We start from the raw sequence: 27,517 nt of genomic DNA, 5'->3' as shown, positions 1-27,517 counted from the left end.
TTCAACGTTTGTAGACAAAACGTCAGTAACATATGTAAAAACTTAAATGTTGAATAGCTAACGTCAGGTTTATTGTGACGATGCGCGCGCGCATCCTAAAAATTTACTCCCATCATTTTTCCCTAACGCGCCAAAGAAGTATAACTTCCAGAACATTTACATATGAAGTTACTATGAATCATATAAAAATATATTCTTGGCCCTAACAGCTTGTAAATGTTCAGTTTTCAAACTAAGTAGGGTGTTTCTCTTACTTCATGAATTTATTATGTATAGTAGACAGATGACTTGCAAAACAATTTCATCACAATTAGAACACACCGTGGGAAGGCTGCATGCAGCGTGACTTACCATGTAAAAATTTAACTTTCTAGAAGCCACGCTTCCGTTGTGATTATATGATAAAACTATTGCGATGTGACTCAGTACAAATAATCATTATAAAACTTTTCGTAATGAACTTACAAAATACAATTTAGATCCGGTTGGATAAGCCTTTCTAAGGCTATATCTGAGTTTAACATTTTATTTTAACTCTTCGGTCTTAAAACGTGACAAACAATGTTACTATCGCATCTACATGATATATTAAACAGCATTTATCTTAATAAGCAGTTCGATGTGAGTGAATCTAGATTACGTGGTTGGACACGCGATGACTAACGCCGGTCGAGACCGCCACTGTGTTACGCGGGGAACCAGTTTGGTAAAAATAACGCGATACATTTGCGTGGAATTCATTTATTCGAAATTCGAATTCAATTTATTGGCGGTAAAATGGCGGAAATATTTCGGTTCCAAATTTGAATTCAATTTTTATTGGTACTGTCGCAAATAACATTAAAAATATTATTGCATATGACTTGACTTTTTTCGATGTTTTATCCTATGACTTATCTTTATGCTCGGTTTAAATATTGGTTACAAATATTTTTTGGTTATTTATCAACCTCAGGCCTTTTAACCGACTTCAAAACGGGAGGTGTTTGCGTTCGAATCTTTATTATAATATTATTGAAATACTATTATTATTTTGTTTTATCTGTGAAATTTAGGTGTATTTTTATAACGAACAGTGTTGGCCGAATTGCTTCAGTGTGCGACTCTCATCCCTGAGGTCGTAGGTTCGATCTCCGGCAGTGCACCTTTGGAATTTTCATGTAACTCGCTCGAATGGTTAAGGAAAACATGGTGAGGAAATCGGCATGATTTAGGCTCAAAAAGTCAGCATGCGTCAGGCCCAGAAAGCTGATCACCTTGTATATTCGAAATATTACATGATCACGATACAGATGCAGAAATCTGAGGCCCAGACCCGAGGGTTTGTTGGTATTTTTTTGGCCTATGTGGCCTAAATTGGGAACCGTCTTAGGTATCATAAATAAAAATAAAAAAATATTTTTTAATCATTTATTGTTATACATCTACACGATGGAATACATATGTAAATAGTAACATTCTGAATTATTAATTTTATACACTACAAAACTAATTCGTTTAATATGGCTAAATGACATCTGTCAAATATTGGCACATCGAATATTTGCTTAGGGTTTAGAATATAAAGTCTTATGACATTCTATATATAAACAATAATTTATATACTCTGTGTTAAGACAGTTAAAAAACTACCTACAACTTTGCTACTTCAGCGAAGTGTAGTAGTTTTGATAGGTATCAAGCATGGTTTTAGGAACGTGCGTTATATAAAGCCTAAAAGCTCATCTCGCCTTAGAAAATTCTAGACCAATTATCCCGTACGTTCTACGTATAAGAAGCTAAAATAAAACATAAATATTAATTTACATAAAATAGCTAAGCAGTTAAGTTTAAATGCTATTACAACTAATAAATACTATTTACAAATCACCAGAATACTTTTTCGATGTGAATTTATTTAGACAAGGTTGCATGTAAAATTTCCACTACTGGTATGAACATTATCATAACGTTATGATGATGTTATGAAGTACGTACTTCTAATATTTTTGCGTTTACATATTTATTGTGTTCTTCAAGCAAATATAGTGTACAACTTTGTCTAAATTCAATAACAAAGCTCTATAATGTTAACTGATAACATTGCGATTAACACAATTTAAATATAATGAATAATTTTATTCTATATACATTGTCCCCGCTTAGTACCCTCTAAGCAAAAGTCGAACGATCACTTGTAGAGGCTTTAGTTAGAGGGCTGAAAACGGGACATTGATTGACGCGGTTTGTGTTTGAAACATGTTTGTGTTTCAATAACAAAACTTTTCGCCTTTAATGTGGTGATACAATACTGAAACACTGAAATCCTATATAAAGCGTTTAACTGGTGTAGGTATCACCATCGCAAGCACGCGGTCTCCTTGTTGGATGTATGGATTTCTCTGTAACAAGTAAAAAATGTTATTTCCGTCATTCGTTATCGAACTAATGCATTTATTAGCACGATCTTGGTTGGACTGCGGTCTTAGCGATCAATTTAGTATATTTGTTTTAATTGTTTATGGGCAGAATATTAAATTGTTAGATTTATAAACGTGTAAGTGAACCTTACTCTATTGTGTAAGAGACCGCTGTAGTTGGATCGTGCTAACTCCATCACCTTCACCGCCACAAGCATTGACTACATCTAGAACAATTGAGAAAAATATGTTATTAACATTTCAAATTACATCAGATGTTATAAACAATCGCTCTTCCTTACAATTAGTTAATTCTCCATTTTTGAATTATAAGTTGAGAGAATAGAACCTTGTCAAATGAAATCAAAGTAACCATGTTTACAATTTAAAAATGGAATGACTAAATACTTGTTATAAAACGTCTGTTAATTTTATTTTATTTAAAAAACAACAGAGGTTATAAACAAGCTCTTGGTTATAGTTAGTTAATATTCCATTTTTGAATTTTGAGTAAAGTAAAGTAAAGTTAAAAAGTTTACAATTCAAAAATGGAATGGCTAAATAATTGTTATAAATAAGTATCTTATGAGTACTTAAAAGTGAAACATAACAGTTAAAATGTCACCATACGTCACCACAGATTAAAAATAAAAAAAATAAACAGTTATTAAATACATTAATAAGCAAACCGTTAAATCCGGAAATGAGATTTTTGTCACATCCCCAAAACAAAAAAGGGATTGTCTTTTAAACCTATTTCGATGTCCATAAGCTGCTAAGGAACAACAATAGGATTACCGTAAAACATATGAAAGTCTTAATAAGATTTTTAGCAAAATTCTTAAGAATTTGTCAAAACATTTTGTTGTAATTTTTAATTCTTTGTTGACAAAAGACACCGTTGTAATATAAACAAAAAACAACCCATTACTGTTGAAATATTAATAAAGAATATTTGTACCATAATATGATAGACAAACTCCGAAACATGAACGCAAAAAACTATAACATCCGGATATCATTCAGTTGTTTCGATTCTGAATGTAACAAACTTAACACACGTCAAACTTCAATTGTCACTATGAAAATTACAAACTTAGGGTTTGGTTCAGACACTAGACTAAGCGCTAAGTCTGATTCCCGTACGTCAGAAACGTACTGCATTTATACACGAGAATAACACGGCTCCACACTTTTTCTATCGGGATATCGTAGTTAAATGGTAAAAGAATTTTCGAATTCAGTCGACCAGTTTTTGAGTTGATTTATTACAAAAATACATACACACATCTCGCTAGCGTTACGCAATGAAATGACATTTTTAACTTGTCAAGCGGTAATTAAGTGTAATCGTGATGAAGAGATTAAAGTCCGTGAACCGGGAAAAATAATCCAGTGATAAACAGATGTCGTGTTGAAATGTTAATGACTTCATATTAATTATGTTTTATTTAAATTCCACTGTCACCCGCAGCGCTAATATTTTTAAGTAGTCGGTGGCAACTTCACGTCAGAATAGACCTTGATTTTTATATAGTAAATAAAAACCTTATAAAAATCAGTATAATGAGACTGCAATGATACAAATACGCACTGACAGGACCAAATAGTACCTACATAAGTAAATCTAGAGAATTTAAGTATTGGTAAGGTTAATTAATATACTATTATTACGTCAACTAATGTAAAATTATATTTAAACAAAACATGAATTTCGCTACAAAATAAATGACAAAGTACATTTTATGTCACATAATGACTGGTCCTAGATTCGCTGGAATTGATAAAACGACAAAAGTACGAAATACATATGTATATGTATACATCATACTAATGTTTACGAAAAAACTGTAACAATTTGTTCAAATAAAGTAGCAAAACTATTTCCCTTTAAGCGTAGACTTTAAGATTGTTTTAAGTAATTCGTGCAGAAATCGAATCCGAATCGACACAACGGCTAAAGGGCGCAGGTGACGGCTCTTATACTTCCCGATACAACGGGTTACTTCGTGAACACCCTGTGTAGTACTGTGGGAACGAAATGGTTTATATACTGCCTGATTTATCTAAAAGGTTTTAAGACTCCCAAGGCTTAGAAATCTCCGGCGTTTAATCTTGATTTTTCAGCGTAGCTGGCTTTAGAGATTTAGGTGAATTGGCTCTGATAATTGGATTGTAGAACGAAGGTTGTTTTAGTATTGGTTTTGATAATATATCCGTCTTGTCCTCCATTTCTTGTTTTTTGTTATGAATAAAATATATAGTACAGAAGAACAGAGTGTCTTCCCTGACTGTAAGTAAGTAGTGTTATTGGACACTTTATGTTATAACCTTATTAGTAAATTAGGCTTGTTTTAAATTACTTATCTGTCTTAAGTTAGGCTAGATCGTAATGTTAAATAGTGTATTTATGACGAGACAATTCATTAAATTACATCAGTCTTTTAAGGTTATTACGTCATTTTATATACACGGTCACAGATTGATAACAATTTCGATGATTAAACTTTTTTTCTATCAAATTGTACCAAAGTGCAACATACTGTATAAGCTTCATTTCCTTAGAGTCAACTAATTAACCGCATTGCCACCTCGGTCGCAAACGATTGTGTACCAACACCCATTGTCTCCGATCTACTTCAATTATAGCCAATTACAATCACAAACATACCCACAGAGCATTTATCTATAGTACTTATAGTATAACAAATACGAAACCATAAATTATTATAAGATTATTGTAGAATTCAGCGAGTATGTAGATAAAGAACAAAGTTAATTTTATAATATAAAATTGAGATAAAGTCTACTTAGTGCTTACTTCAATATCTGAAGTGCCTGGTAAAGAACAGTATTAATAATGGAAAAATCTTCAAAAGAAAACAAAACTGCAAGTTCTTGAATTACTTTCTTAATATAGGTTTAATTAATTAACTGTAACAAACTCGCGTTAAATAACATTAATTTAATATCGTTCTCGCGCAAACATTATTACAGGTAAAATAAATTTGACATAGGCAAATCTGAGCGCCACACTCGCGGTCGACCTAAGATAGCCATCGCGCTGATGACCTAGTGCGCTAACTTTATAGACCATCTCAGTTGTAATTAAACTAAAGCCCTTTGTTATCGATACGTCAAAGGCTAACTTAATTACGATATCTTGTTTCGATACGTGACTAAGATGTTCATTTAATTAACTATAAATGTCACCGACAGTTATTCTAACACGTACAAATATATTGCGTATGCAAACAATGAATTAAACTTATCTATGGAAAAGGTAATGTCATTGAAAAAGTTTCAAATTTTTAAGGTGTAACAACGTTAATCTTTGTCGCACTTTAATAAAGGATTTTGATAACGGAACAGGCACGAAAAGACTGTTTAATAGTTATGCTTCGACTATAGATGAAGTCATGAAACGCGCAGTCGTTAACTACAAATGTACGTCGCGCAATTCACTTCTCTTATTTCTCAATAGAATCATAGAAGCTACAGCAAAATTGCTTAACTTTATAGCAAATAAAAACAAATCCTAATAGTTCTGACCCTAGAGCCGAGAGTTTATGAAAATTGGATAATAATTGCTCATTTCATCGCCAAACGTTTAACTATTTCCGCGTAAATGATCAGTATGGGGAGTTCATGCACACTTATTTAGCAAAATAATCAGTAGCGGTACTGAGAGCCTTCGGCGGTCACGGATGGAAGTTCACACGATGTATGAAACTAAGTACGTCCTAATACATCGAGGTAGCAGGTTAAACTGGAAAGTACGCTAAATGACAGGTGAATTGATGAAACAGGAAAGATTGACAATTTCAAAGAACAAAGAAATGTGAAAATGTTCTTTTAGGCTTGGCTTCTAGACAAGTGTCGATAGTCTTTCACAAAGATGATTGGTAAGAAACAAAAGATGAACGGTTAACCACAATTAACGAAATACTTTTAAAACACGGCACTTTTAATGGACTATCGTTCCGGTCAATCAAAAGTTGATAAGTTTACGGTACATATCGTGCTGAAACTAGCTGTAATCGAGCTGCTACGTAGCAAATTATGCTCATGTGGGGCTACCGCGTTCGCACAGTTTCGGAAGCATTAGGGGCTATTAAGAACCGTTAAGACACGGGCTCGTCACGAGCTCACGACTTGGCGTGAGGGATCTATCGACAATCTCGGTAGCCTGGATACACTGCTCGCTTTTCACACGGCACATGTGAGCATGAGATGGGAGAAAGATTGGGAAGAGGATTTTAAACATTGTGAGGTGGAGTTTCATCTATAACTAGGATATAAATCACAAGTAGCGACCCCTAGTTCCAAATTTAAATTACTGATTTAAATTTAAACACCACTTTTCGCATAACTTACAGACTGTATTGGATATAATTAAAAAGATAATAAATATTAAACGTATAAAAAAGCATTTGTCAAAATGTGTCACCTGTCACCAAGCTAAAGTTGAGAATAATTTGCGCAGTGTCATAACCCTGTCAACTCGCTGCTACTAGCACATTGTATGGTAATTTTCGAAATGAAAGAATGTCATCCCAGTACCATATAATTTAAGTTACAGGTTCACTGACCTCAATATAGGGGAAAGTCCAGAACAAAATGTGGAAAACTATATAAAAAATTATAAAGTATACCTATAGGAAAATCACCTAAAATTAAATCAAGTAAAATTTTGAATTCACCTTTATAACCTAATTAAATGTGATATATTTATTGCCTCGATCTGTTCCCACGGACGATCTTATCAAGACAAATGTAGCCATTAAGTGCTAATCATAATTTGCAAATTTCCGAACATTGGAGATAAAAAGTACCTTGATTTAAACTTAGTAATCGACATTGTATGTAGACTATAAATTCGAATGATTACATTTATAACGTTGATAACAGATGTACAACCTTTTATTGCCCCTTTTAGATATCTCAAATGATTTAAATGGCTTCATATCATATAAAGGGTTATAGATGTTGTAAATAACGGTTACTAACTGTCAAATGTCAAATTCTGTAATTCTATTTTTGAATTTGATAAGACACTCGTAGTAAGTAGAAACTCTTTAGTTCAGTTTAATATAACGCTATTAACTCCAAATAATTGAAATTAAAAAATAAATAATCTTGGTAATAATCTTCATGGCTTTCATTCGGTTACGAACATACATATAGGTCATTAGTACCTTGCTAATTACTTTATTTAAGATGATTATTATATTGTTCATACGACTCACACACACACTAAGGAATAAATAAAAAATAACTCAGTGTCGCTACAAGCTTTTTAGGTCTGGCCCTCAGATTTCTGTATCTGTATCGTGATATCATGATCTCAATCTAATAGGTTAGTAGGTGATCAGCCTCCTGTGTCGGATACACGCCGTCGACTTTCTGGTCTAAGGCTCAGGGATGAGAGTCGCAGTCGAACTCAGAGACAAGAGCCACTAGGCCAACAGTGCTACAGATATTAAAATATTACATACGTGAAATTTGGGATAACACATAATCGTTGGAATAGGGACTGAGCCGTTTGAAGAAAAATAACACTGCTGATTCCAAGTTTTAATGGGCTTAAATGTTAATCTTTGTAGTATGGTGTCTCACAATGAACGCAATTAAGCTAAAGGTCAAACGAAGGTTTAGTGGCAAAAAAATGCCACGGTACTACCTAATATTTGCGGTTTTTGTAACTGTAGTAGCGAGTCTGTACGACACAAGTGATTGGGCAGGTGATAATCTAAGCCCTAATAAGTTGTGAGGTGTCTAGCCACGGCCTTGTCTCCTGTATCAGTAACCACTGGTATGTAGGTCGTGAAAATTACGTAATTTGCATTAATTATTAATACGAACGAATTAATTATTATTAATATTCAGCCTCTGCCTGAAAGTATGTCAAAACGTATTAGATTTAATGGACGGTAATATAAGGAAGATGCTCTGTCTAAGTCTCTTAAATATTGATGTTTTTCAAAAAATCAATTCGCAATTATTAAACTTTATTTAATACTCAATCAAATAATAATCTAGAAATAGTCAAACAAAGTTAGCCAGTTAAAATAATTGTGCTAAATGTTGAAGACGTCAAATACATAGTGATGGATAATTTTATTATCAAAATTCGTACACATCTAAATTTGTTTTTTTATACCGTTCAGCAAAACTAATCTCAAAATTACTTTTAAAACACATTATGGAATGTAATTATTGCCATATATAATAGATACAATTAATATCTACAGTAATTAGTCAAAACAATGATTATACACTTCCGTAACCCCAATTTTTGCGTCTTTTGATGCTTTTTAAGAGAAGTATGCTAGCTTTACGTGGCTATACTGAAACAATTACTGTTTCACTGGGAAACAGATGTGCTTTAGTAGCTATGGGTTATGAAAATAGTGAGTATTAGTAATATTCTAGTAGTAATGTTAAATGACAAAAAAAATATTGCAATAATATTTAAAATACTTCAACGTTTGTGTTATTCATTAGTTACAACCTCAAAACTAGTGAAAATATATTTTGTCGCTAATAAAAGCAGTGTTTCTATACAAAATGAAAAATTTTCTATGAATTAGCTAAAATCTATGTTGCAGAATATTCTTGTACATTATCTATTAATAAAACAAACTAAAATAACTAACCTGTGCTGACGCAAATTGTCCTGCCTTTTGAAACTCTTCCCGCAGACCTCGCAACTGAAAGACAGCTCCGGGCTCTTGTGGGTCCTCTCGTGAATCATCAGGTTATAGGACTTGGTGAACCGACGTTGGCAATACTTGCAGACGAACTCGCATTTTGGGCGCAGTTTACGCCTGAAGTCCCTTGTGTCTTCGTCGATTTGCATCACGGCGAACATTTTGTCTGGACTATGGTGCTTGCAACGGGCGGGGCTTGGGCGCCTGTTGACAATGATAACTTATCAGTCGCTGTTCATACAATTCTAAACCGTATGCTTAGATGATAGGGTATATTCTCATATAACAGACGTGAAGATAACATTAATACCTATTTGTTTTAACTAATGAATGCCCTACTTTATAATTAACTGCACGCGCACTTTATAAAATAACAATTTAAAATTAAAAACCCCAAACCTAATACGAACCTTAGCGATAAATAAAACTTGTCTACACTTTCACTAACATAAACACGGATGTAGTTACCGAGCTAGATGTGTCACGCTACCAGACGTGCGACGTTAGGCGGGTGCGTTTGCCAACTGCGCTGGCGCAGGGGTGCGGAAACTACTGATAACATTACGCGGAAGACGCGTAGCCCCCACCACGTGCCACGACTCAATGAACAGGTAGCTGGCTGCCGTCTCACAGGGAAATTACTCGGACTTGCAATACTTCAATAGCGGAATCGCACTTGCCTACACCATCCACTTATAGTGTCGATCTATTCGCATTATAAGCCTAAATTAAAGACAATTTTTAAATTGACATTTAAAATATATCACTTATATATACATATCTTTTGACATGTAAGAATAGGGCTAAATTAAGGAACAATTAGTACGACCACTATTAACAAGAGGGAACTGTCAAATTCTGTAGTAATTTTAAGCAAAGTTTAAAAATGTAACTGTGATTACTTAAATTACAGGGACATAAGTAAGACACGATCGCACTACCGTCACGGTGGGAAACCCGCGTTTCGCTCGCGGCGTGCGTGCACGCACGATACGCACTAACTTATTTTGGCACCGGCGCTTACAAAAACCGAGTTCTGTCAGAGTACATTGCACTTTCTAGTAGCTTTATCGATTTCCTCATAATTTCTGGGTCAAATGTCAAAATGGTAATTTTAATACAGCCTAGGCATAATATTTTTTTTACAATATCTTCGAGTTTTACGATAAATCTGTTCAGTAAGGGTTCGCCTCTTTAGTTTTGACGTTACCTTGTTGCATAGTTGTTTGAACAGCCCGTGAAACTATTGAATAAATGCTTTTCACAGAGCAGTAACAAGCTATAATGTGATTTCGAAAGTCCGTGTGTAAAGTGATAAAACGACTGTTTCACGCCTCGCCGCCGCCGCCTTGTAATTAGTTATCTACATGTTTAATAAATTGACTTATAATGCGCTTAGGAACACTCTAATTTAACCACTCCTATATTTCCGTTTGTTCCTGATAGTTGGTACCAATTAATAGAGGTTCAACATTTTTTAAATATTCTTTCATAATAAAAGAATATAAAACCGTATAAATTTCGCTATTTCGATGTAATAAGTCGCTTTAATGGGGCTTTTCATAAATATATGTATGTCGGGAATAGTATTTTATAATTTTAAAGTTGGTTACGGTGTTTTAATATATAATTAATTTAAGATAAAATTTAATTACAATTGCAACCATATCTTTCACGACCTATACATAAAATTATATAACAATTGATAACCTAAAATTGTATTGTAAGAACTCACGAAATCGCGTGCGCAGATGGAAAAAAAATCAGCAATCATTGATCTAAATGTTATTTGGACATAGTTTGCTACCATTTACGGCAGATGTCTCCACTACACAGATAATTATCTTCTAGTCACGATGCTCACGTTTTAGTAGCTATATCATCTTTTATGGTAAAAGATGTCTTGATATTAATCTACAATTTTCTTTGATGTAACAACCGAGAATCTGCAACTCTACATTACAAATCACCTCTGATATGATATGTTTTGGATATGTTACTCTTGTAATAAATAAAACTCACACAAAAGTGTCTTTCAAGTAAGAAACGAGACATAGCGAACTCGTGTACATGTCAAAATCGTATATTTTGACATTTCGAGGTACGCCATCAGACTCGTGAATTAGCCCTGAGTATCATTTCTGTAAAAACTAAAGGCTTTATATTATTACTAGTAGACCCGGCAAACGTAGTTTTTCCATGTATATCATTTATAGTAAACATTTTTTTAGTTCAATAAAAATAACAATCTACTATAATAAAAAATGGGGTTGATCGTAGAGGGTTGACAAATAAGGGTTGTATGTATTTTTGTATGTTGTATCATAAAAAATAAAAACAAATTTTTTTATCACGTAGGTTTGAAATATATAAAGCCGATTCTCAAACTTTCTGAATATGCATAAAAAAATCACAAGAATTGGTCGAGCCGTATCGGAGGAGTATAGGAACGAACATTGTGACACGAGAATTTTAAACATAATCTTTTTTTTTAACTTTGAACATTAGTTTTTCAGTATGTTTAGAAAATTCACTGACTTTGTTTCATTCTACTTAGACATTTCTTCCAAAAATCATTTAAGTTGCAAATAATGAAATCTATCCTCTTTATAAGATCAATGTAGATATGGAGTCTGGAGTATCTCATATTTCGGTAGTTCAATGAATAATGAAATAGCAATTAATGAATGCGGATTCAGCATGATTCATTTGTTCTCAGTTTGGGATAAGTAAATGATTCATCGGCTTTTACTGTTGACCCCTAGTTCTAAGAACAAAGGTTACGCTTACGTGGCTTTATAGTAAGCCATGACTTCGTAAGTGGACGCGTATTGCGACTACGGAAGAGTTGCATCACAGGAGCAGACACGCTCCACAACTAACGGCCTGCCTCAGTTCGTAAACGTTCGTAAAACGTTCAGTAAAACAGAAATAGTCTTAAAAGCATTTTTTTGAACTTTGAATTTTTATGTCCTTTTAGTTAACGGCAGACTAAAGTACTGAAGAAGAGTTTAAATAAACACACATGTGTGAGTGTACATTAGTGAACATAAACTTATCTCTTAATCATTAATTTTTAATGAACGATGCTGGAGTGGTCGTAGCTAACCTTGGTAACTTTGCTAATTAAACAACACCTTGGCCGATCACACGCTACCGTCTTTCAATGGGGCACATGGAGCTCTTTCTCCACGGCGTTCTCCTCCTGAGAGGGCCATTCTCGGGTCTCTCTCTCAAGCTGACCAGGCCAACGGGGTTTTGTCTTTAGGATCACATAGGTATACCTACGGTTTACTACGGAATAGGAATGTGCAGACAGGATAACTATATTACATATGGGATAAGTATTTTATTTATTAAATATTTATTTTCGTATGGCGTAGTGGCTATCTGCGGTTTGGTTAAATCTGTGAGTCAACCGACAGTCATTAATTACAAGTGAAAGGTGTGTTCCATACATTCATCGAATTACATAAGCTTTTTCCGAATACGCGCGGTAGAATTTGTAACCTTTAGAAATATTTTTCATCCAGTTATATGTGCATGGGTGCCTATTTTTTTAAGGCAAACGGGCAGGAGGCTCGTCTGATGTTAAGTGATATCCCCACCCATGGAAACACATAGCCAGAGAGCTCGCCAACGCTCTTTTCTTGAAGTCGAATTGGTTCGGAAATACTTCAGTGGGCGGCTGGTTCCACATAGTGGTGGTACGCGGCACAAATGCTATAAGAAACGCTCAGTTGTGGAACGACGGATGTCAAAGTTATTGTGATGGTATTTTGTATTCTGCCTCCGTCCGAACAACTCCTCTGAATACTCTCCTTGATGCGGTAGAAAATGTGAGAGTGAGTGAGATCCCACATCTCTACACAACGCCAAGGGATCAAGCTGTTCGGAATGTGACTGTTCGTCGACCGGATTCGAGATGATGCTAAAGACAAAAGCCAAAAGACTCCGTTGGACTGATCATCTTGAGAGAAGATTGGAGTGTGAATAAAGACTATCAGTATACCGAGGGGTCGCCGAACCGTCGCAGGCCCTTTTTATATTTTTAAGTGACACTAAAGACAAAGAGCCCAAAGACTCCGTTGGACTGATCATCTTGAGAGAAAGAAAGAAGATCAGAGTGTTTAAGAAGCACATCTATAACCAGCGGCCGTTGACACGGCACAGACCTCAGCATATTTCGCTAGAGCGTTCTTCTTTAGTGTGAAAATCAAGTCTATGGGTCACTGCTCCAGCGGAGTAGTGTGTGGTATTAATACGTTAATTTTACGTAAACAACCTCCCCGGAAGAGATGAATATAAGCAAGAAGGCCGCATGTTTAAGCCATAAAATTTATATTGCCAAGTTATATGTGTACTGTTTATATGTTGTTAATCAATACGCGTTAAAAATTAACCGGTTAGTTTTATAAAACGTATTTAAATATATAATGAATGTTTTCTTTTCATCACTTGTCATTTGTATAGGCAAAAAAACCGTTCATAATTAGTGATTATAGATGTAAAAATATTTTTGTTTAATTGTCTGTTTTTTTTAAATACATTTTACTGTTCACTTCACATGGAATATTACAATCTAGCCTAACTTAAGACGTACTTAATAAGTAAGTAATCATATAATATTTACTATAAGCAAGTGTAAAACAACAGTTAATGTCTCTATTAAGTTGAAAACACTGAGATCTTGTGTTCTATTTTTTTACTTACTACTGTGTCTGAGCATTATAGTTAAATAGCTCGAATTCTACACACATTTTCAAATCAGATAAAAGTATTTTCATTACTGGCAAAGAAATGTTTCCGCACAGAATATTACGATTATTATTATTGCACATAGCTTCCTGAATTCCAAAACAACGTATACAATTTTATAACCAATTAAAATTACAGAACCTTCTCAAACCATAAATCCAACAAACAATATAACATATAGTTAAATAACGCAAAATTCCACAAATTAATAAAAGTACTTGAATACAAAAATTTTGCATTGTACGCAACATTGTTGATGCTTTAAACATTCAATACAATGCTTTAACTGCATCGTTTTTAATCATTTATTGTACTTTTAACTTTAAGTACCTAATCAAGCGAGCACTGGTTATTCGTAGTTATAATACCGCACGAATATTGCCGTACGATTACTGCCCAACGATTATTGCCGTAAATAACATGCCAATTGTCGTTTCGTTGATGTCATTCTAGTACTCAACGTGGCATCACGGGAATCGCAGAACTGACCACTCCAAACACAAAAAACTGCTTCTCTCGGCTGATAGTTTTGTATGAATTAACTTACTTAAAGAAAGAACTTAGACAGGAATTAAAACAATTATGGGTCTCAACGTCCCTAATGTACGGAGAGAAGACAAACTGAGGAAGTGTGGAGGCAGCAGTTCGACGATTATTATGACAGGTATGACCTTCAGTAATGAAGACTACTAAGAAGAAAAGGGACTAAATACATAACATGAGACGGAAGACAATATGTACAAAAGAGTGTATTGAGACTTTGAGACTGTGTGCTGATTGAATGCTAGTGAACAGGGCAGTTAATATATAATAAAAAAATATGTGTAAAGACTTTATATAAGCAAAGTTAATATGGCACATGAAATAGTTATATATTGTACCTAATTAAGTACTAATATAAATATTTTGTTTAGACACTTTCGAAATTAATTCAACACAATGTAAAAACATTTTCATTATATTTAGCCTACTAAATAGACAAAGATGTTCCAAACACACTGCCAAACTGCTTGATTGGAACCCACAAGATACACCCCAAGTACAAGCTGGCGACGTAAACTTGCTGATGAGGCGACGAGGGTAAGACTTGAAGCGAGGTTAAATACGTAGCTCAAGACCGAACACGATGGAGGTTCACTGTGTACAAACCTCTGCCCCGTACACATTAAGTCGTATGACGTAGTCGTATAGAAATCTTTACACTGCTATTTTAAGCCAGTGAATAAAAGCCTGAATGAGACGGCTTTGCAACGCAAATAACGAGCATAATAATTAAAGAGTTAGTCGTAAATTAACTCATATAACAATAAATTGTCTATGATGTGTATCACACCATCAAATCGATATCCAAATTTCGTGATGTATTTTTAAAATTAACATTACAAATTTTGAGCAGTGTTGGCTGAGTGGCTACAGCGTGTGACTCTCATCTCTGAAGTCGTAAGTTCGATCCTCGGCTGTGCACCAATGGACTTTCTGTTAATGTGCTCATTTAAAATTCGCTCGAATGGTGAAGGAAAACATCGTGAGGAAACCGGCTTGCCGTAGACACAAAAAGTAGACGGCGTGCGTCAGGGAATGGAGTCTGATCACCTACTTGCCTTTTAGATTGACAAATGATCATGAAACAGATACAGAAATCTGAGGAACAGACCTTGAAAGGTTTATTTATTTTTTATTTTAAACATTAAAATTGTGCTTTAAGGAGAGGACGGGCCGTTCTTCTTAATTTATTTTTTTATATAAAATTGTCGAGGCGTTGTGGATATGACCGTGTTAATTAGGTCAATGACAATTCAAGACTATACCAATGACAAGAATATAATATCATTCAAAGAACTTGTCAAAATAGCTGTAAAATGTTTTATAGATATTCTTACTTGCTTGAATAACCATTTAAGTCTGTTAAAATAGCGCGCGTGCCCTTTTATTTCAACACGATTTTATGTTTATCATTCTGTTTGACATTTTTACGAACAATGATCCAATGTCTCGCTCTAGCACATACAAATGTCTGCGGTTGTGAAAGGGATGGAATGCAATTGTTATTTTAGAATGCCAAGTATGGGCTGACTCATCCTCAAATAATTACTTTTTTATTAGATTTACATATCCAATGCATTTATTAGAATAATTTTAATATAAGCGCTTCATAAAATACAGATTTTAAGTAAATTCGTTGCGTGAAACAGAAAATTTTCGAAATATAGTTACACAAAAAGAAGATACCATTTCTGAGTTCATCCCAGTCTCAAAAGAAATATTCCATTGGCAAAAACGCCATTAATATATACAAAATATAATATATTTAAATAAAATCTACAGTTTTAAACAGAGTTTATGCAATTTCGATGCAGTTGTTAGTAACCTAGGGAAGTTTTGAATAATGGAAAAATATATGCACACTATTGATTATCAGCACACGTTAATAATTTAAGGCTAAATTAATGGTGACAAGAATGCCTGCGACTGGCTATAGCGGGGCATAACTGCGATTTAGGTAATGGCCACGCTTATAAAACTAAGACAGCCTGAGAAAATGTATCCACACGTCACATTTTTTCGTTACGCACCATCTTTTTCTTGTCCCTACCACGGTTACTAAAAAATACTGTATTATTTGTGATCATGTCTATGATAATAAAAGCCTTTTGTTGTGACTTTATCTAATTTAACTTTATTTAACCAATAACTGTAAAGTTGCATATAGTAAATCATTTTTCGAAAAAATAAGGTCATAAAGAAGTTTCACTTCTTACGTATGTAAACTACTACAGGCACACTTTTTTTAACAGAATAATATAATAAAATTATAATATGTTACATTAGAAAACCGCTGTGGTTTGTATAAATGTATATATATGTATAGCAATGTAACAATACTTGTTTATGAGCGCGACAAATGCATATAGAAGTAGTTTTTAGATTTACCGTTTATGTTGCTTAACGTTAGGCTATCTAATGGACCGAGTACTTTATTCGACGATGTAGAGACGAATTTGCGTTACGACTCGAGTTTATCCATCATGCTCCAGTCGTTATTTTATGTCATCGAGAAAAAAGTGCTCGACTAGAAGACATTTATTGACTTTTTCTGTCATGGACTGTATATAAGCCTTCTGTGTGTTAGCATTTTTTAATAGAATTTTTGTTTCTGGATGGACGAATGAATGGATGAAGAAGTGTGTGTAGAGTCTGTCTGGTCCGCTAGCATTATACATGTCCTTTCAGTTCAAACACAAAAAGCAATTATTATTGTGGATGTAGTTAATACAATGGAAATTGGAAAATATCGAAATTAGAATGCGTCTAAAGAGAAAAATTTAAAATGCTAAAAATTATGTTTTATCCTCAACAAAATATATATATAAACTGCTGCATCTAGTAATTTAGTATATAGTTAAAATATACATATTTCAAAACATGGTGCAAAGTTAGTATGGGCATAGGCGTGGGTTGTTTCTTATCTTTGCTACTGTAAAAAAACCCTTAAAGTCACTATCTCTAGTAAAGGTTTTTAAGGCACTTTGAGCCGTGCAGACCTATGGAACCAGCTGCCCACTGAAATATTACCGAACTGATTCGACTTTCCTTCGTGAGTACCAATTCTTAAAAGGCCAGCAACGGCACTTACGATTCCTCTGGCAACGTAAATGTCTATCACTTAATCATAATAAGTCCTATAATCTCTAGAAAAAAAGTAATTTGGTGATTTTAGTAGATTCTTGGTTTCAAATAAGTTTTAAAGTAATAATGTATCAGTCTTACTACTCGACTAATTAGAGTTACAAATAACATGGTTGCGCTTGCGCAGGCAATTTATAAAATAAGTATATTATAACTTAATTTTAATCTGCACTAAACCAAGACCAAATTATAATATACAAATGAGCGAGTGAGCAAAATAACGAACGGTTTATGTACCGCGTTCTCACAGGAACGGTATGCGCAGGCGATGGACAGAGATGTGAATGGAGTCACTCAATATTATTAATTTTAAATATATTTTGTATGTATTGATGCATCGGTAATGCATATTTTATACGTTATCTATATTTGGAATAAACTGTCCTTGAACTAGACTACGTCCTATGTCCGACTAGACGAGGTCCTATTTTTAATTTTTATTATACATCTTCTATGCTATTGTAGTAAATAGTAATAGAATTTAGTTAAAACATATTTAATTTAACTAAAAAAAATTGCTATATAATACTAATATTCTATACAAACGAAGGAGGTTACTTATAAAATAAAATAAATTAGTTTCTGTATTTGTTTTATGATCATTTTTCAATCTAATATTCAAGTACTTAGGCACATGATCAGCCGCCTGTGTAAGTTACTTACACAGGCGTAATATAATGTTAAAACTATATAACACAAAAATATGAATACAGCTCCATTCCTTTCTATGTTGTCTGATCAACGTATCTGAGGTCTGATATATTGGACTCTCGACTCGATAGCCTCCGGCAAAGCTTGGCCCTCCCTGCCCTCGGGCTTAAACCTGAGGTTGCTTAACTTATAAAAATACATTTAGGTACTCACATATATAATGAACACTAGTTACTTGTGGTCAATTAATCTTATGTACTCATTTCGCTTTGTTGTAAGTAATTTTTGTAGTTAAATGTGAATCGTGTGAAATGTGTATTCGTAACTTTAATTCACAAACTCAAATGACCAAGGTTATTCCAGACATTTTTAAATATCGAATATCACAAAAATTTGACGAATAGTTTGAATTTAGAACGCAACTTAAAACGCGATGCAATGTATTACAATTAAACCATTGTTCGTAAACGGAACGTTTCTTTTTTTTAAAGTTATTTGCATACAAATCCTTCCCATCGAAATCCCTTCAGGACACGACACGGTAGCTTACATAAAAACACCACATATGTACACACACACATACACAAATAAGCCGCTACTGGTTTACGCGGTGGCCAATCAAAGAGCAGATCACTTTTATACACCGATGAAATATCATTTATGGGAAATTTAAATTTCGAATCCACCTAACATTTATCATTCATTAATAATAGGTATAATTTTTAAGAGTAATTAAATTCTTATTGATAATGTAGTGATTAGATCCGTCTCATAAAGACTTCGTGAGCACGAAGTTATTAATTGGAGTTCACGATATTGGCCTGCGGTCTCAATTTTGTGCTTCGGATTTATATCTAGAATCTAAAGATTATCTTCTATTGATGTTTCACTAACTTTTAATTGACAACGAAGAGAAATTCTTAATACAGCATCGCTACTGTATTTAATTCTCCAATCAGAGTGAAGGGCGTGGCGCGTAACACGGCAGTTGAATTTGGAACAGTATTTAAAAAAGGAATTTAACTTAAAAATGAACTGCGTGGGAGGAACTTTCTACCGCCCGAAGGTAAGTTCTCGTGGGAGCTTTCGGACTCATTTTTCGTTAGTTAGGGCAAAAGATTTGAATCTACATTTTGTATAAAAATATTAACCATATTTACATACGGATTATTGATGTATGGATATATAGTTCTTAAAACCAACTAAACAAAAGTACTAACGTATAAAACATAATCGGGGTTTTTTGTTGGTAGAAATTCCTTTACATTTTAGTACGTACCTACCTAATAAACAATATTTAACAAGAAAAACAGCATAAGCTCTAATTTCTTTTTTAAACATACGTTCGAAATTCAAACCGAAAAGCTGCCAAATCGTAAAGTAAACAAATCCATTCTTTCCTATCGTTGACCTGTTATATTTCGAAATTCGAACGCAAACAAAACCATAGGCAAGCAAAAACCGGTCAGGTATACGTCACCTGTGGCGCTTCCCGTCAAATAGTCTTTGGTCAGAATAGCGCCAGTGTGAACTGGCCTTAACAAACATTTGACAATCAATGAATGGACATGAATGAATGTGTTAAGTGTCTAAATGTAAATTATTTTTAACGAATTTTAAAAACAGGTGTGACCAACATACCTACATTAGCTGTTAACTGTCTTGCAATTGATTTTTTCATCCAATAATTCTCAGAATTTCATTTCGAAAAGTTAAAGTAACGATCAACGAATAATCTTCATACTCCTCACCCAACTACAGTAATGAAAATATATATTTTTAAAATAATTACAGATCAATGCTATTGTTAAATCGTGCCCTTTATCAATCTCCTATCCGAAGGGATCCTATCCACTTCCCAATTTAACAATAAGATTCAGCGTTTTCGTAAACTTTTGCATTTATACGATTAAAGGTATATATATAAATACATATGCATTCCATATGTCATCAGGCATTCACATATTTTTTTTTTGATGACATTCAGCACCTATATTAATTAATAAATTTTAATTTGTATTTACATAGGTAAGCAATAGGAAGGAGGCTTTGTGGCTGCTCGCGACTGCGTTGTTATTTTAAGAATGTTTGTTTTTTATGGGTAGGCTTTGCGTCGAAAAAATTTGAATTAGAAATAAGTGTTAACTGAGGCAAATGTGCACACATGACAGGTGATACCTCTCATAGATGCTCAAAAAAAGCTCGCCAATGCGTTGCCAGCCTTTTAAGAAAGTTTGTTTTATTGGGTAGCACCTCACCTACAAATGTAAGTGATACCTCTCATGTACAAAGCCAGCTCGCGAGTGTGATGCCGGCCGTTTAAGTATGTTTTGAAAAATAACATATCTTATCAGGCACGTAGAATCTCCGTAAAAAAATATCGTTTTAACAAAAGCTATGTTATAGATTTAAATAAATGTTATCGCTAAAGAAACATATCAGGCATGTCGGGATGTTCAAAGGCCCGTGCACAAACAAAGCTTTAGATAAGCTGCAGATAAGCTATCGGCATTACAATTGTACGCAATTTGCACTGTTTTGTCTTAATTGTAATTACGCAGTTTCTGTTCAGAGAATTATCTAAAAGGTGAATAATGTTAAAACATTTTATAACATATACTGATACATTGTGTTATTAATAATTGTTTATACTATCTATACAATAAATGTCTATGGTTTCTAGATATAGATAAACATATTTTGGTTTGAAAAAAATATTAAGACGCTCTGTATTCTTTGGTATTGTCTATTCTAGAGTAAATGATATATTATTTTTATAGAACAGGAGATACAAGTGGAAGAGGGCACGAAATGCCGGAAGGCTCGCGAGTGCGTTGGAAGCCTTTTAAGAATTGGTATGATTATTTCTCGAACTAAGTTGAATTGGTTCAAAAATATATATATAGATCGTGGACAATTGACACCTATACGTTTCATAAATCTTTTCCTATATTTATTTCAAATGTAACACATATTTTACGTTATATCTAAGATATACATTTAACTGTGTCTTATAAACATTGTTTAACTAATTACGAATTATAGGTAGTATGTTAAAAAACCTTAGCATGTTTCCTTTCTATAGGAATATTTGGAAACTCCATTTTGACAACCGGATTATAAAGTTTGATCACCTGTCAACACCATTCCAAAAAACGATTTGTGTACTCTGTCCATTTGAAGGTTTACAACCCCTGGCTAGTACAAACTATATTTGTTAATATTTAACACATCCCAGAAAAGGCATTATCTATTGTGGTAAGATAAGCTTAGCCGAAACTTTTGTCTTTATCTTAAACAAACGAAAATTTCCTGTCATATTCTCACAAACTATGTGCTATGTGTTTAAATTAAAATAATGCTTAAAAATTAAGTTTTTAGCTTTAAGCATTAATATTATATATGTGATAATTGCGTAGACTTCTAATTTGAAATAGATTTAAACTTAGTCTATGTTCTTTAATCTGCGTCTGTGACTCAATCAATAGTTCTTTTTATCTACGATTTTAACATAAATAAAACATATTATCTGTGGTGAAGCCAACAATGTCTACATATTTGGTTGAAACATTTCGTATTCTATTTTTGAACGCAGTCCACAAACATGGCGTTCAAGAACAATCAATTTCGTCGTTCGATATTTAAACCGAACGTATTATTAATGGATACACGAGCGGCGGCGTTATGACAAAAGCGATTCTGACGATAAATAATCATTGTCTTCAGACATTATTCCACCCTTGCCTCGTAAACATTCAGGGATGTGTTAATACTGCGTATGCGACACAAACTTCGGCGGATTTTAAAGAAAGTGACGTTTGCGCCCCGCCGCGTGTTCGGAATTCAAATAATGTTCCAAATTTAATTTAAATATAGTTTTTTTTTTCTATTATTAATTTAAAAAATATTTATCTAGGTTATTAATGCGTGTTTGTCTTTTTATTTCAGTCTAAGTTTTAATTGAATAATATACATTTGTGAGCCTGGTGAGAGTGGGTCTTGGTCACAATACAAAATACCCATCAAGAAAGTAGCATAGATAAAAATTGGCAAAAAAGTGAACACAAACTCTTTTTATAATACTTAAAAAAAAGTGAATTTTAACCGGCCGAACCGTTATAGGTACATACATTAAATATATTTGATAGTCCATTTACTTATGTAGGGATTAAGTATATGAAATAACAAAGTAAAAACAAACGAATTATGTTTCCATAGTTCTACTTCAGTTGAAATAAGCTGGTTATGGAAGACACAAGAAGGAATATATACAATTGTATTTTTTTACATTAATATATGATCACGGATTCAAGTCATTCAGTTAATATTAGTGTTTATATTAAGTATTAACAATAGATAAACTATATTAAACGACACCATAGACAAGTAATCAAACTATATGCGAGCACACATTGTCTTTTAACTTTTAGCTTCGTTCTTGATGCTAAAGGTTAAGGTGTTTTAATGATTTTTAGTTTATTCACTTTGTTAAATTCTTATAGGTAGGTCAGTATTTATTAGTAGAAATAGCATTTAAGAGTGAAAAAAACATTTACAGATTATAAAAATCATTAATCTATATTTTTATATTCTTTGTAGTTTAATATTTTAAATTTGGAATACAATTTTTCTTATAGGTATTAAAAACATAAGAATTACCGATCTACATTTAATCTATGGTGCCCGAATCATCGATGTACTTTTGACGCGAAATTCTCAGTTCACATGAATTTAGAATTAGCTCATTTTTTATTCAACGTTGACAGTGGTTGGAAATCCCTTGGGAACTTGCATCAAAGGTGTCAATAACCAACCCTAATGATGCGTAAAAGATTCCACAAAAGTAACATATTAAGCGATGCTCGTACGTGTTATCTTTTGAAAAGGCAACCTTTTTGAAAAACCATTCTTTTATTGTTAAATAAACCATAAATCGTTATAAAATGGACACAATTCGACAATGAACTGTTCAAGTCGGGTGCTTAATCGAAAAAAAATGTATGCAAGTAATATTTTGAATGATTTTTTTGTATTAAGCGCCTCTTGGCGCTAGGTTAGCTTTGATATTGATTATATAAAATGTTGAATAATAATTTCCTGTAAGAATTTAAGTGTTGAATTCAACACAAATAGGCTTCTTAGATTAACGTAACAATTTAAGACTTTTAGCGAATTAATAAAAACACGCAACATAGCAGATACATGTGAAACATAGCATGTAATAAACACGACCATAATAAAAGTCATATAAATATATTTGCAATTCTAATCGATCTCTCTCTTAATTGTTTCGTCAGATTTTATCACCGCAGATATCGCGAGCGGAGGTGGTCCTTATCTCCCATCTCGAGGCAATAATTAAGAGAGCATCGATTGGCTGAAAAATTTAGTAAGAGATTGAGTACTCACTGTGCGTCGCGAAGTGCGGTCTCTATAACTGATTAATGGTTCTGCGTATAAATGAGACGAGTGCGCGGCGCAGACTGTCGTTATGCAGTAAAAAACAGTAATTTATTAGTGGCGACTTCTCGTGTTGGCGCGGGCTTAACGAGTGTGTGTCGGTGTGGGACAGAAAAAACTAGCTCGCCTGGTACGTAGCTCGAGCAGCAGTGGCCTGAGGAAGAATAACCCCAGGAGTCGCTGGGAGCTGCCACCGCTACCGGCGCCCCGCACACCTCCCCCCCTCCACGATACAGATCACGCATTCTACGAATACCTTTAGCCACGGCGCTGGCGATCGCCTGCCATCTTTTTCACTCCTTTGATGATGCGATAGATCGAGCGGGTCGCAGGGGGCTTAATGAATGTTTTACAGCAGAGACGCTTCCTAGCTTCACGGAACGAAGGTCACGCAGCCCGAGCGAGGTGGACGACGCAGCGTGAGCGTGGAACTCGCGACGAGGTAGCTGCGCGTGCGCAACACTGGGAGCGCCCACATGACCGGTCGCTTAGCGCGCGGCTCTCGCGGAAATATAGCCGTCTCGTTCGCGCGTGTGCGAGTTTGCCGGTCTCGCTCTCACACGGCGACGTGGAAAAATGTATCTAGTTCTGTTGAGGCGACGCGACGCGGAGTGCAGTAGCTGTTGAGTTTTTTTTTTGTTTTAATAAATTTGTGGTCGTTCGTCTCGCTTAGGCGCGCGCCCGAGGCGTCGTCGAGCGAGACGAGAGATTGCCACTGGGTTACGCCTTCCGCGCGTTCTCGTCATTATGTAGGTTGGCCGTATTAGTCTCTGTGTATTGAGCGCATGTATAAAACATAATAATGTAGTAAATACGCGGCTCGTTTGCGGTAAGCCGGTTATTTATGTAGGCCCGCGGCTACCGTGATACGCGCCGCCCCCAAACCTTTGTTTGCACCTTGATGGATTGATACTTATGTAATCACATAATATACGAACACGGCGTAATGTAATGAACAAATTAAATATACCAAGTCTCAACACACATTAAGCTTTTTACTTTCAATTTGAAATGTATATTGTTGTTTATAATCGAGGAAGTCTACAAAATATTTTGTCGAAAACAAATTATAATTTGAAGCGTTAACAGTTACGGCACACGCGTAAAATGTGTCAATAGACATAGAAAAAGCAATCACAAATCTTACATTCTATTCAAAACGGTCACGCTTGTTAGATTCCTATTTCACAAACAATAAGTTAAAACATCAAAACATATTACAGGATGCATTGTTTCCTAAATTGGGCCGTATTATGCGAAACTACGGGAAGCCTATGGCGATATTGTCAAAATGGCCGGCGAAGTGTCAAAGTGGACAATGGACAGCAACCCAATGTTTGCTGACAATGTTAGAGACAATTGACATAATAGCGGGACAAAGATATCAATTGATTACATCCTTTTGTTGACAGTATGAAGAACCTCGACCACACGGCTTGACGGCCGTTACTAATTTTATAATTTTGGAACATTTTTTTACACTGGCAATCATTTCTATACAATTATTAGTCTCGCTGAAATTGAACAAGTGCCTTCAAGTTTTTAAATTTAGAACGTTTTGGCAAGTAGTTCAAAATTTTAATGTTTCCGTAAGATCTATTTGTTAAACATGTGTTTATAATAAATAATATTTTATATAACACATTCATAGTGTATAATGAAAATATATTTTTATTTAAGATTAATCTAAGATAAACTTATTTACAGCAATTCAACGCGAGCGCTTTGTCTTCTGACGCAAGCTAAACTAAGACCAACAATCTAAAATAAAGCTTATACCATTGAAATAGAGTTCTATTTCCATCAAAAACAAACATAGTTCTTTAAAAGAATTGTTCGTTGACAACAGAGACATCGATTATATTCTTTTTTGAATATAGATTGTAAAAAGCATTCTCATGACGCTGTGAGAACAAACCGAGAGCCGCGGCTTAAATTCCTTAGTCTATTCAATATAATCTGCTGTCTTTGTGTATAGAGTTACAAGCTGACCTGTCAAATTATCATTGTTAATTTTGAACACGAAGATACACGTAGATCGGTAGAATGTATTATCAGAGTTTCCCGTCGGAACAGCGTTGAAAAGTCTAGAGTCGGATCCTTATTTGGAGATAATGCTCTTCCCGTTACCATCTCGTTAAGAAACCGTGATTAAGCAAGGCAATTGATAATGTGGTCAACGTATATAAATTTAGAAGAAACCTGTGCTCATAATTTAAATTATCGATTCTTAAAAATCTCTATCTGATAAAAATAATATGGAATTTGCATGCGAATATTTTGGAATGATAAATGCGATTAATCTCAAATCTGCCACCGAATACCTGGCTGAATTCCTCAGCTGTTGTCCTTTATTGAAATCATTTTTGAAAATCTTATTATAAAACAAAAAACACTCACCCATTTGTAAGAATTACGTTGACACGTACGAAAAAACTTCCACGGGAGGCGTCCGTCGGTGCGCGACGAAACGTTAAAAAAATCTTAATAAATGTTTAAAATCAGACCGTACAATATCGACGCTGCGACACAACTGCCTGTTAAGAAATCAGGAAAGTATGATAGTGAATTTTTTTAGCTTTAAATATGTGAATTTGCAGGACCGCACCGATTCGAGCTGATACCAAAAAAGACGTCGACAGTTGACATTCGGCCGCCGAATAATTGTGTTTTACAAACGAACCGAATAATAAATAATTCAATTTTGCGGTCCGCCGATTATATTACAGGCTTTATCCATTCCGTATGATGCAGGCGACAATAAAAATGCAAATGAAGTCCAACGATGTTGTAATTTACGGTCCTGAGCGTTTTGAAACAATCACCAGATATGGCGCGCGGTCATATATTATGTGTACGGGTTTTATTGCTTAAATCATTAGTGGATTACGCCTTTTGTGATTTCATGTCTCTCTATCGATGACATGCTGTTCGCGCTTCTGAATACCACAGATTACAGCTATTGTTAACGATTTTTGGTAAAACCTCTGACCTCATTGCTCTTACGTATAGGAAAATCTGTGAGAATATTTTAATTGTGTGACGTGAACGTTTATAGATATAAACTTTTTATATAGCGTGTAGATTACGTAGTACGCTTTAATATTGTTTAGTTAAACGCCTACTGGTTTGGATTTAATATTATACATATAGATCCATTTTTATGATGGATACAAGTTATAGAAATTTAATTATGAATTTTCCTTAATTCGCTAGAATTCGCAACTCAAATGCCAATTAAAAGGCTTTAACAATATGCTACGCTGTGTTTTCTAAACTAGTGAACACACCTCATAGTGTAGATAATAGAGCTTTAAAAATTCGTATAGTTATTTTATTATCTATATGCAAATGAGAAGCAAACATTCTAGACAAGACGAAGCTGTCAACGGGTGGGTGATATTTTTTGCTAACTAGGTATTAAACATCATAAATTATAATTGAAATGTCACAACGCATTATAGATTCAGAATTGTTGTTTCCTTCCTTATCTATGCCAGATGTCTATTTAAAAAAATCAATTTGCGTGTTATTTACCGACTATATTTTATGCAGATTTAATCGTTTATGTTCTTCGAAAATCGATAAATCTATAAGTTCGAGACAAATAAGTCATAACATTGCGAGGCAGTAAGGACAAGGCCGATTTGTTTTTTTTTAGTTTAGGTATCGAAGAATTGCCAAATAAAAAGCTGTATTAGAACCGGTTTCAACGTGTCATGGGTAGTACCTAACTTATTTGCAACGTCAAATTTGAAATGAACTAGGTACATTATATTAATAACCTCGAAATTGTAGGTGGTCTACGCACGAAACTTTGTTAGGTAACTAGACACTTCGGGACGAAAC

At 34.2% G+C, this 27,517-nt stretch overlaps 1 protein-coding gene across 4 annotated transcripts; it reads right to left on the bottom strand.

Moving 5' to 3' along the window:
* Positions 1 to 1,406: 1,406 nt before the first annotated feature.
* Positions 1,407 to 26,377, bottom strand: LOC123713720 (protein drumstick). Of its 4 annotated transcripts, none has more exons than XM_045667539.1 (4): positions 26,069 to 26,377; positions 9,059 to 9,316; positions 2,552 to 2,626; positions 1,407 to 2,381 (listed from the first exon to the last, which is right to left on the bottom strand). In XM_045667539.1, the coding sequence occupies exons 2-3, from the start codon at positions 9,271 to 9,273 to the stop codon at positions 2,602 to 2,604; spliced, it is 240 nt and encodes a 79-aa protein (XP_045523495.1). In that variant the 5' UTR covers positions 9,274 to 9,316; positions 26,069 to 26,377; the 3' UTR covers positions 1,407 to 2,381; positions 2,552 to 2,601. The 4 variants fall into 4 exon arrangements, with proteins under 4 accessions (XP_045523495.1, XP_045523498.1, XP_045523496.1 ...); XM_045667542.1 differs by lacking the exon at positions 26,069 to 26,377 and adding an exon at positions 23,925 to 24,068; XM_045667540.1 differs by lacking the exon at positions 26,069 to 26,377 and adding an exon at positions 23,618 to 23,816.
* Positions 26,378 to 27,517: the final 1,140 nt, after the last annotated feature.

The sequence above is a fragment of the Pieris brassicae genome, chromosome 8 (assembly GCF_905147105.1).
Source record: "Pieris brassicae chromosome 8, ilPieBrab1.1, whole genome shotgun sequence".
Lineage (NCBI taxonomy): Eukaryota > Metazoa > Arthropoda > Insecta > Lepidoptera > Pieridae > Pieris > Pieris brassicae.
This window is presented reverse-complemented; position numbering and strand designations above follow the sequence as displayed.

Excerpts from the sequence above, each read along its gene's own strand:
- LOC123713720 (XM_045667539.1), bottom strand. The coding sequence starts at position 9,273 with ATGTTCGCCGTGATGCAAATCGACGAAGACACAAGGGACTTCAGGCGT. Across the intron at positions 2,627-9,058 it reads GACAATTTGCGTCAGCACAG|ATGTAGTCAATGCTTGTGGC; the intron begins GTTAGTTATTTT and ends CAATTGTTCTAG.